General features: G+C 43.3%; 1 protein-coding gene across 1 annotated transcript; it reads left to right on the top strand.

The window, feature by feature from the left end:
* Positions 1 to 78: 78 nt before the first annotated feature.
* On the top strand, positions 79 to 6035 carry LOC309849549 (uncharacterized protein; the record flags this gene model as incomplete). Its single annotated transcript, XM_082702195.1, has 5 exons — positions 79 to 270; positions 422 to 679; positions 752 to 1361; positions 1448 to 2478; positions 3560 to 6035. The coding sequence occupies 4 exons, from the start codon at positions 79 to 81 to the stop codon at positions 1810 to 1812; spliced, it is 1425 nt and encodes a 474-aa protein (XP_082558321.1). The 3' UTR covers positions 1813 to 2478; positions 3560 to 6035.
* Between the last annotated feature and the right edge of the window lie 5997 nt (positions 6036 to 12032).

Raw genomic sequence — 12032 nt, 5'->3', positions numbered from 1 at the left:
CGAGTCTGCTCTCTCGCGCTGTCTCCTGTCCGCGTCGGGTTAACAGCTCCACGTGGTAAGGGGAGAAATGGCGCTGCGATGAGGGTGGAGACAAACAGGCATTTCGGAAGGGGCTGCACGTCGGTGGCGGGAAAGCGCGGGCGCAGCTGCCTGCCGGGTGTCTGGGAAGCGCCTGGGGCGGGGCCTTCCCCTTGCTGGGCGGGGCGGGGCGGGGCTTTCCGGGCGCGCGGAGACCGTGTGCGGAAGCGTGTGGAGGGCCTGGGTGGAACAGTGGGAAGGGAGCCGACGCGTGTAGCGGGCCTTCCTGCGGGGTTGGGTCTCCCGAGTGACCCGACGGCCGGTCGTTGCCGCGTCCTGCGAACGGTTCTCGCGTACCTGTAGCTTCTTCCCGGGGGACGCCGCAGCCCCTCTCTCTGAACAGGGTCTCCCGTCGGCGTTTGGTTCAGAGACCGTGCGGGGCAGGGTCGGCGCCGGCGTGCGGGAGACGCCGCGCCTTGCTCTCCCGGGTCCTGCCTTCCTGGTCTGGTTCGGCCTCGAGCGCAGGCCGGCGCCCCCGCTCCCAGGCCGAGCTGGACAGGCGACGGCACGTGCAGACACGGCAGGACGGCCCCGCGGCTCCGTCCTTCGTGTTCTCACCGGAGACGCCGCCGTGAAGAGAAAACCGGAGAAACCCCGGGGGGTTGGTTACCTTCCCCCCGGCCTCCGCGGGCCAGTGCTCGCCGCAGCTGGGACGAAGCCGAGCGGAAAGTAGGGGCCGCACCCCGCGATCGGGTGCGTGAGTGAGGTCCCGGGAGGGCGCGACGGAGCCGGCGATCGGACGTCCGCGTGCGGCCTGCGGGCTTCGGACTCGGGAGCGGCTTGTAGCGTCCGTGCTGCGCAGCCCTGCGGGCCCGTGTGGACTCGTGTCCCGCACCCGAATCCAGGTGCGGTTCGGACGGGCCGGCGGTGCGCGCTCCCCTCCGGGACGCGGGCTCCAGCTTTGGGACGCGGGCTCTGGCTCCGGATCCGGCTCCGGGACGCAGACTCAGGCTCCGGCTGCAGGACGCGGACTCAGGCTCCGGCTCCGGGACGCGGACTCAGGCTCCAGCTCTGGGACGCGGACTCAGGCTGCAGGACGCGGACTCAGGCTCCGGGACGCAGACTCAGGCTCCGGCTGCGGGACACGGACTCAGGCTCCGGCTCCGGGACGCGGACTCAGGCTCCGGCTCCGGGACGCAGACTCAGGCTCCGGCTGCGGGACACGGACTCAGGCTCCGGCTCCGGGACGCGGACTCAGGCTCCAGCTCTGGGACGCGGACTCAGGCTCCGGGACGCAGACTCAGGCTCCGGCTCCGGGACGCGGGCTCTGGCTCCGGCTCCGGGACGCGGACTCAGGCTCCAGCTCTGGGACGCGGACTCAGGCTCCGGGACGCGGACTCAGGCTCCAGCTCTGGGACGCGGACTCAGGCTCCAGGACGCGGACTCAGGCTCCGGCTCCGGGATGCGGGCTCCGGCTCCAGGACGCGGACTCAGGCTCCGGCTCCGGCTCCAGGACGCGAACTCAGGCTCCGGCTGCGGGACGCGGACTCAGGCTCCGGGACGCGGGCTCCGGCTCCGGCTCCGGGACGCGGACTCGGGCTCCGGCTGCGGGACGCGGACTCAGGCTCCGGCTGCGGGACGCGGACCGAACGTTGTCGCAGGCGGAGCCGTCCGGCGGGCGATCGGTTCCAGTTCCCAAGCGTGTGGCGAAAACGAAGCGCCCGCACGCCCCATGTTAAGTTTATACGAAAACTTTTCTTAAAGTTCTGGGTGAATTTCAAGCATCATCAATAATCTCACTAGAGAAGGAAATCTCGGTATTTTTTTCTTTTTAATTTATTTATTTGACAGGCAGAGATCACAAGCAGGCAGAGAGGCAGGCAGAGAGAGAGGAGGAAGCAGACTCCCCGCTGAGCAGAGACCCCGACGTGGGGCTCGATCCCAGGACCCCGGGATCATGACCTGAGCCGAAGGCAGAGGCTTTAACCCACTGAACCACCCAGGCGCCCCGGAAATCTCGGTATTTTAAAGGGGTTTTCATCAGCCCCGAATGAGCGCCGGCTCGTGAGGTGACGCTGGAAGCGGCGTCGGTCCAGATGACAGTCCCAGGCTCTCCGTCGTGGTGACCGGCGTCTCAGGGCCGCGGAGCCCTGGGGGAGCGTAGCCTCGCCGTCGTGCTCGCGGTGCGGAGGTCCGCGGGGGGGGGGTGGACGGGCTCTGCAGGCTGGTTCCGCGGGCGCTGGGTCTGGCGGGGGCTTTGGGTCAGATGTAGAGTCGTTCTTTCAGCTCGTGCCCTGAAGTTGTATCTCTGTCCCCCGCATGGTCAGGGCTCGGGTCGCAGCAGGCCGGGTGTGCTCTGGTCCCCTTGGCACGTGGACCGGCGTCTGCAGGCTGGAACCTGACTTGGGCGACCTTGTCCTCAGACGCGTACAGGAGCCCCGACCCCGCGCTCCTAGGCAGGTAAGAGTCCCCCTTGGGTTCGCTTTTTACGCCCCTTTCTGCTTGCTTTTACGTTCTAGGATCTATTTCTTCTTCTTCTTTTTTCCCCTGAAGATTTATTTAGTGGGGGAGGGAGTGTGGGAGCACGAGTGGGAGGAGTGGGAGAGGGGGAAGGGAGGCAGGGGGCAGACTCCCCGCGGAGCGTGGACCCTGTTGCAGAAGAGATCGCGACCTGAGCCGAAATCAAGAGTCGGAGGTTCAGCTGACTGAGCCCCTGGGCGCCCCCGTATTTTCTTCTTTGTAAATAAGCACGTGTTACATGTTATTCCGCAGTTTTATGTGTTTGTGGCAAAAGGGAATCATCTGTGATGACTTCGATCCTTATATTCCCTCTGGTGGATTCTCTACCAGAACTACTAGAGATGATCTTTTATTTTTTTATTTTTTTTAAGATTTTTTATTTTATTTATTTGACAGACATCACAAGTAGGTAGAAAGGCAGAGAGAGAGAGAGAGGAGGAAGCAGGCTCCCTACTGAGCAGAGAGCCCGATGGGGGACTCGATCCCAGGACCCTGAGATCATGACCTGAGCCGAAGGCAGCGGCTTAACCCACTGAGCCACCCAGGCGCCCTAGAGATGATCTTTTAAAAAGTGAAAATCGAGTGTGTGTCATCTGGTTAGAACTGTGAAATGACTTCCCGGCCTGCTCCGAATGAAATACCAGTTCCTACCTGAGCCTGTGGGGTCTCTGCCCTTCCTGCCTCCCTTACGTGATCATTAGGCCTATCCTTCCCTCTACTCCACAGTCCCTGCACTCCCCACGGAGTCGGGAACCCGTCAGGCTCTCCCCCTGCCGCCCTACACAGCGCTTTCCCAAGTGCTGTCCTTTTTGGCCGCAGTAATCTTTCCCTTTTCAGTCTGGTTATTTCGGCTTCAGGTTTTGACTCGAAGGTGCACTTAGACTTTCAGCAACCCCCTATCCAAACACCAGCACCCCTCCAGCCCGCCCCCATTTTGTGTTCTTTATTGCTGTAACAGCACTAATTACAACTCAGGTAATTTGCATTGTTTCCTTGTTTACTTTCTCTTTCCCTCTCTTAGGTAACAGCTCCACCTGGCTCATAAGATCAGGGGATGCATCTTTTCTTCAACCAGTGCATAACAGAATGTATGATGCCTACTGAGCCTTCACATAAATGTTGAAAGACTAAACCTTTCCGTGTACCGAAGTGAAACATTTCCACATTTCATGTATTCTCAGATGCCTTGTTAGTATGAATTTCTTTGATGGTGAATAACATTAACCCCATTAGTGCTAGTTGCAGCCATGGACTCATTGCTTAGTAAATAAAAAGCTAAAAATAGATTGAGAAGAGAAAAATCAAGATACTGTTAATTTTTTTTTTTTTTTTACAAAACCTTAAAATAGTATTTCAACAATATTCTGCAGTTTTTGGTATATGGATTTTGCACATCTTCTGTCAGATTTATCTCCAAATAGTTAATAGCATGTCCCATTGTAAATAGCACTTTTAATTCAATATTCAATTTTGGGGGGTATCTGCTATATAGAAATAAAATTGATTTGTTTGTTGTCAACCATGATAAATACACTTACTAGTTATAGCAGCATTTTTTAAGGTAGATTTCATTGGATTTTCTACATGGATGATCATGTCTGCAAATCAAAATTTTACTTCTCTTTTGAATCTACGTGCCATTTATTTATTTTTCTTGCCTTATTGCCCTGGCCAAGACACACCAGCATAATGTTGAATAGAACTGAGATCGTATAGCCTGTCTTGTTTCTCATTTTAGGGGAAAAGCATAAAAATCTTCTACCATTAAATATAGTGTTGTTTTAGGTTTTTTTGGTAGATGCCTTTTATGCTGTTGAAATTTCTTTCTGGTCCCAGTTTGCTAAGAGCTTTTATCAGAATGGATAATGGATTTTCTTGAATGCTTTTTCTGGATCTGTTGAGGTGATAACAGGATTTTTCTTTTTTAGATTATTAACATGGTGAGTTGCATTGATTGGTCAGTGTTACACCAGTCTTGCATCCTGTGATCAACTTGATTTAGCCATAATATATTATGCTTTTTATGTATTCTTGGACTTGATTGGCTAAAATTTTGTTTAGAATTTTTGCATATGTTCATGAGGGATACTACTGTGTAATTGTTTTGTGTGATGTCTGCCTTGTTTTGGGATTAGGTTAACACTGATCTCACCAAATGAGGAACATTTTTTCTTCTTTCAATTTTGTGGAAGACTTACATAGCTTTGATATTAATTCTTCCTTATATGTCTGGTAGAATATACCAGTGAATCCATCTGGAGTTTTCTTTGTGGGAAACTTTTTGACCATCAAATTTAATTTCTTTGATAGAGATAGGGTTGTTTAGATTATTTATTCTTGAGTGACTTTTCATGGTTTTTCTTTTAAGATACTTGTTTCATCTAAGTTGTTGACTGTATTGGCATAAAAATAAGAATTTTTTAAAGATTTTTATTTATTTTTTATTTGAGAGAGAGAATGAGGGAGAAAGAACAGAAGCAGAGGGAGGGTCAGAGGGAGAAGCAGACAGACTCACTGCTGAATAAGAAGCCCAATGCAGGACTTGATCCCAGGACTCAAGGATCATGACCTGAGCCAAAGGCAGACACTTAACCAACTGAGCCACCCAGGTGCCTCATTGCCTTCGCTGATTTTAATTTGTATTTGGTCACTGTAATAAACTGTAATTGTGACTATAACAGCATTTCTGAGCTCTTTGAGTTTTTCTAGTGCTAATTATCAAAACTAAGGGTTGCATGGGGACCCCCAACATCTATTATCCTTTAATGATTAGGTTTTGTACTGATAACACTTCTGTAATCCTGATATTGGTAATTTGTATCTTGTCTCTGATCACCCTCCTTAGAGGCTTATCAATTCTGTTTTTCTTTAACAACCAGCTTTTGGTTTTAATGAATTCCTCTATTTATTAGTTTTCTACACTTTTTATTTCTTTTCTAATCTTTACTATTTTATGCTTACTTTGGGTTTCATTTGCTCTTCTTTCTAAAGTAGAAATTGAGGTCCTTGATTTAAAACCTTTCTTATTTTCTAAATAAATGTTCAGTGCTATAAATTTTCTCCTCTTGAATGCTTTATCAGATTTCCATGCATTTTAATGTATTTTTTAAATTGTTTTCCTTCAAGTTGTTTTTTAGTTTTTTTTAAATTTCATCTTTTAGTTTTGATTATTCACAATTGTGTTGTTCAGTTTTAAATACTTAGAGATTTCTAGAGACCTCTCATTTAATTTTAATTCTGTTGTGATCAAAGAAGTAGTTTGTCTAATTTGAATACTTTTATAGTTAATGAGACTTGTTTTATGCCCCAGAATGTGGTATCTCTTAGGAAGTGTTTAGTGTGCAAGTAAAATGAGTGTGTATTTTACTATCATTAGATGGAATGTTCTGATAGTACCAATCAAGTCAGTTTTGGTTGACTGTGATTTTTAAGTCCTCCACATCATTACTGGTTTTCTATTTATTCAATTAAGAGAAGAGATTTGAAATTTGCTACTATAATTGTGTATTTGTCCATTTCTTTTTGCACTTGTGTCAGTTTTGCTTTATGTGTCTTTTTTTTTTAAAGATTTTGTTTATTCATTAGAGAGAGAGACAATGAGAGAGCACGAATGGGGGGAGATGCAGAGGGTGAGAGAGAAGCAGATTCCCCACTGAGCTGGAAGCAGGACATGGGGCTCCATCCCAGGACCTGGAGATCATGACCTAAGCCACAGGCAGACTCTGAACCTTCTGAGCCACTCAGGTGCCCCACTTTATCTGTCTTAAAGCTCTGTTATTAGGGTATAATCATTAAGATTGCGTGCCTTGTTGATTTTTGGATCTACTTATAATAACAAAATCTTCCCTTCTTTTGCCTGATAATATTAGTCGGAAATCTTAATCTGATACTAATATACTACATAAATATAGTATATATAGTATATTATATAAATAGAGTATATAATACAGTACTCTAACATTCTTTGACTAATATTAACTTGATATATCTTTTTCCTTTTCTTGTTTTTTTTTTTGTTTGTTTTACACTTTTAACCTATTTGTACCTTTCTTTCAGGCAGCACAGAGTTTGTCTTGCTGTTCTATCTAATCTAACAGTTTCTGCCTTTTAATTGGTGTGTTGATACCATTTATATTTAATGTGATTATTATGTTTAGGTCTTAAACCTCTGAGCTAAAATCTAAAATCAAAACAAAACGTTCCAGTCTTTGCTCTTTTTGTCTCATATGTTGTTCCCTTTCCCTATCTTCTTTTGTATTTTTCTTTTCTAAAGATTTTGTTCATTTCCATTGGTAACTTATTAGCTATGACTTTTTTTTATTATTTTAGTGATCAGTTTGGCATCATAGTATACTTCTTTAACTATATAAAATTGACAGTCAGGTAATATAAGTGTTATAATTTCTTAACAGTATAAGAAACTCATAAATATATATTTTTACTTCTTCCCTCCTGGCCTTTGTATTTTTATTTTTATACATTTTACTTATATGTGTTAAAAACCTCACAATGTATTATTATTTTCATTGAAACAGTGGTCTTTTTCAAAGATATAAATAAATAAGAAAGTCATATATTTACTCATATAGGTAAAATCTCTGGTACTCTTTTGTCCTTTGTGCGGATCCATATTTCCATTGGGTATAATTTTCCTTCTGCCTAAATGAAAAAGGTCTTTATTTTACTTTTGTTTCTTCAGGGTATTTTACTGAGTATAAAATTCTAGTTTGATTTTTTTTCTTTTAATGCCTTACAGATGCTGCTCCATGTCTTTTTGTTTGTGTTCTTTATGATGAGAAATCTATGATCATTAACTTTGTTTCTTCATATACAATTTTATTTTTTTATTCTGTCTGCATGTCAGATTTGCACCTTATCATGTTCTTGAGCAATTTCAGTATGATGTTCCATAGTGTACTTTTCTTCATATGTCTTATGTTAAGGTTAAATGAGATTCTTGGGTCTGTAGATTTCTAGTTTTCATCAAATTTGAAAATTTTCTTGCCATTGTTTCTTCAAATATATTTTCCATCTTCCCCACTCTCTGGGGGATTCCATTACATGTCTGTTGACCACTTGACATTTTCCTATAGTTCACTGAAGCTCTTTCTGTATTTTAATATTTTTTTGCTTCATTTTGTATAGCTTCTATTGCTTCTTCAAGTTCACTAATATCTTCTTGTCTAATGTCTAATTTCTACTAATTCCATCTGGTGTGTCTTTTTCATCACAAACATTATAGTTTTCATCTATAGATGTTCAGTGTGGGTCTTTTTTATATCTTTAATGTCTGTCCATACTCTTTGGACATGTGGAATATAATAGTGATGTCATTATTAATTAAGATTAATGGCATTTCTGGTGATTCTAACATCTGTATTAGTTCTGAGTCAGTTTCAGCTGACTAATTTCCCCCATTTTGATTCATATTTTTCTCCTTCTTTTCATACCTGGTAACCTTTGATTTGATACACATGGTGAATTTTACCTTGTGAATTTGGCTTGCTATTTTTGTTTTCCTATAAATATTTTTGAACTTTGTTCTGAGATGCAGTTCCTACTTGGAAATAGTCTTTTCTTTTTTGAGAATTATTTTTGAAAAAAAGATTATTTATTTATTTGAGAGAGAGACAAAGCCAAAGAGAGCACACAGGCAGGGGGAGGGAGGGAATCTCAAGCAGACTTCATGCTGAGTGCAGGGCCTGACACAAGGCTCAAGCCCATTACCCCAGGATCATGACCTTAGCCTAAATAAATAGTTGGACACCTAACCCCCTGAGCTACCCAGGCACCCCTTTGGGAATAATTTTAAAATGTGGTAGATCGGACCAGAGAAATATTTAGTCAAAACTAATTACTTCCTATTACTGGGATAAGAATCTTCTGAGTATTTAACCAAATGTTCCATGAATTTTGAGGTTTTTCAGTCCGGTGACAATACCCACTATTCCTGGTCCTATGTGAGTGCTGCATACTATACTCTCTGGTGCTTTTGGATAGTTCTTTCCCTGGTCTTACATAGTTTGCTCACATGGCATTTGCTTGTCACTTCTCTGCTGATCCCCATTGTTTGTTTTTTTGGTTTTTGGTTTTTTTGTTTTTGTTTTGCTTTTTTATTTTTATTTTTTATTTTTTTTATTTTTTATTTTCAGCATAACAGTATTCCTTGTTTTTGCACCAGCTTTTTAATTTTTTTTAACTCTCTCCTCACTGGGACTTTGTCTTGTACTTTCTAGCCCCCTGGTCACACTCTGAACTCCATCTCTTCAACTTAGGGAGCCCTGAAAGCTTTGCTTAGATCCTCCCCTTAACTCCCTTCTATACTGTGGTCTGGGAACTCTCTCAAAGCAGTAAATTAGGGCAGTCATTCGGGATTGCTTCATTTGTTTCCCATGTCTCAGGGATCACTATCCTTCATTGCCTGATGTACTGTGTCTTGATAACCATTCTTTCATATTTTATTTCATATCCTATTTGTTTGTTTTTGGTAGTTTTAGGAGGGAGCATAAAACCAGTCTCTGTTGTTCCGTTTTGGACAAAAGGGCAAGTCCCAGTACTGTTTTAAGTACTTTACGTATATTAACTGTTTAAACCTTTCAACAACCTTGTGGAATAGTTTCAACTATTATTCCCATTTTGTGGATGAGCAAACTGAGGCATCGAGAGATTAAATTAGTTCCTAAACTTGCATAGCTTGTTATTAGTACAGCTAGATTTCAAATTCAAGTGGTATGGACCCAGAATCTGTGATCTTAACTACACTGCCATTCTGATTTTACAGCATTCCTTAATTTACAAAGAACTGTGCCAAACATTTCATTAAATTTTTATGTAGCTCATACAAGCAGAATGTGAATGATTGACAGCCCTTTACCTCACACCCACATGTTATTTGTATTTTCAAAGGAATATGATTATTCATCCAGAAGAATATTTACTAAGTTAAATACTGACAAAGAGAAATGAGAAATATTTCTGAAGTGTAACAAATTCTTTTTAGTCGCTAACTCATCCAATTTCACTCTACCTTGGAATTTTCTGGCGTGGTCTCCCTAAGTCGGTCTTGATTTTTGCCAACTTGTCTTACTCCATTCTTTAAATTGTTACGAATGGCCTAAAAGTTTTCCTTTTTTTCTAGGCTTTGTATCTATGCCATCAGGTACTAGGAAAGATGGCGGTTATTTGTATGTTAGAGTCTTTTAAAAATGAAGTCCTATATTTCGGCAATGGCTGTGGCAGCCTTTTTCTAGATATATCTCCTGAGGCAAGGGAAATAAAAACAAAAGTAAACTATTGAAACTACATCAAAATTAGAAAATTCTGTACAACGAGGGAAATAATGAACAAAACTTAAAGGCAACCTACTGAATGGGAGAAGATATTGGCAAATGACATATTTGATAAAGGCTTAGTATCCAAAATATATAAAAAACTGAATGACTCAATGCCCCCCGAAAAACAAATAATTCCATTAAAAAAGTGGGCAGAAGATATGAACAGATATGTCTCCAATGAAAACATCCAGATGGCCAACAGACACATGAAAAGATGCTCAACATCACACATCATCAGGGAAATGCAAATCAAAACTGCGGTGAGATCACCTCACACTTGTCAGAATGGCTAAAATCAAAACCACAAGAAACAAGTGTTGGCAATGACGTGAAGAAAAAGACACCCTCATGCACTGTTAGTGTGAATGCAAGCTGGTGTAGCCACTGTGGAAAACAGTATGAAATTCCTCACAAAGTTAAAAAATAGAACTACCGTACAGTCCAATAATCACACTAGTGGGTATTTACCCTAAAAACACAAAAAACACATTAATTTAGAGGGATACATGCACCCCTATGTTTTTGCCAGCATTTTTTTTTTTTTACAATGGCCTAGTTATGGAAGCAGCCCAAGGGTCCATCAGTAGATGAATGGATAAAGGAAAGGTGGTATATATATATACGATGGAATATTATTCAGCCATAAAAGAGAATGGAATCTTGCCATTTTCAACAACATGGATGGAGCTAGAGAGTATAATGCTAAGTGAAACAATCATTCAGAGAAAGACAAATACCACATGATCTCACTCATATGTGGAATGTAAGAAACAAAACAAATGAACAAAGATCAAAAGAGAGAGACAGGGGCACCTGGGTGGCTCAGTGGTTAAGCCTCTGCCTTCGGCTCAGGTCATGATCCCAGGGTCCTGGGATCGAGCCCCGCATCGGGCTCTCTGCTCAGCGGGGAGCCTGCTTCCTCCTCTCTCTCTGCCTGCCTCTCTGCCTACTTGTGGTCTCTGTCTGTCAAATAAATAAATAAAATCTTTAAAAAAAAAAAAAGAGAGAGAGACAAACCAAGAAATAGACGCTTAACTATAGAGAACGAAATGATGGTTATCAGAAGGGAGGTAGGCGGGGTCTGGGTGAAGCAGGTGGTGGGGATTAAGAGTGCACTTACCGTGATAAGCACTGAGTAGTGCATAGAATCATTGAATCACTATAGTATAATTGAAACTAGCATAACACTGTGTGCTAACTAATCAGGAATTTAAAAAACTTAATAAAAAATGAAGTGACATGAGTAATTTCACACCTTGCATTTTCCTTTGGGAAGCATTCAGAGCTCCTATCTGCTTTTGGATTCCAATTTATTACTTTATATTAGAATTTTTTGTCTGTCTCCAAGTACATAACTATTGGGCCATTAGGAGAGGTATGTGGGAAAGTATTTTTGTTTACAGCTACATGACAACTAGAGCAGTGCCTGAGGTGGTGGCTCAGGTGTTGTTGAATAGATGAGTGACCACGTGGAGGGATCAGGGCACGCTGCGACCAGCTGGAGGAACCAAAGGGATGCTGGGCAGAGCGACCGTAGCGGCAGACCGCATCCTCACCGCGGAGTGCGGAGTGCGCACCTGGCGCACAGGCAGTGAGTCCTGAGTACATGATGTTCTGGCTTTGGGATGTCTTTTCTACTTACATTTGAATACAGTTGTGTTTTGATTTCACAATTCATCATACTTAAATCATACTGATTCTAAGATGATACCGGGAAACTGAGTTCCTCCTTCTTTTCCATAGGCCATCTCTACTGGAATTTTAAATATGTGTCTCAGTGAAGAGGCAGTTCCTTTTAACTGCCCTAGTATTTCAAGCAATTTTTAAAAGTGAAAATGCATTAAAAGCATTGATGTGAATTGCTGTGCAAAATAGCTCTCCTGTTGAAGAGTTTCCATCAGTCCTCAGTTTAATTACTACGTTATTTTGCCAGCTTCCTCCAGAAATCATTGACTGAATGAAGTCATTTCATAGGATATTTACAAACATTGGACCTGTAAAGGGGGTGTCTGTCAATTCCCCTTTGGCTTGGAAATGACTGAGGGCCAAGCCAGCAGTACACAACTGTTATTTTGGGCTTAGCATATTTTCATAGTCACCAGCTCAGGAAGATGCTGGGAAGAAAACACAGGAAGCTAAAATGTTTGGTTTTTACACTCA

This window comes from Mustela nivalis (assembly GCF_964662115.1).
Source record: "Mustela nivalis genome assembly, chromosome: 16".
Classification (NCBI taxonomy): domain Eukaryota; kingdom Metazoa; phylum Chordata; class Mammalia; order Carnivora; family Mustelidae; genus Mustela; species Mustela nivalis.
Note: the sequence above shows the minus strand (reverse complement) of the source record. Positions and strands in the feature narration are given on the sequence as shown.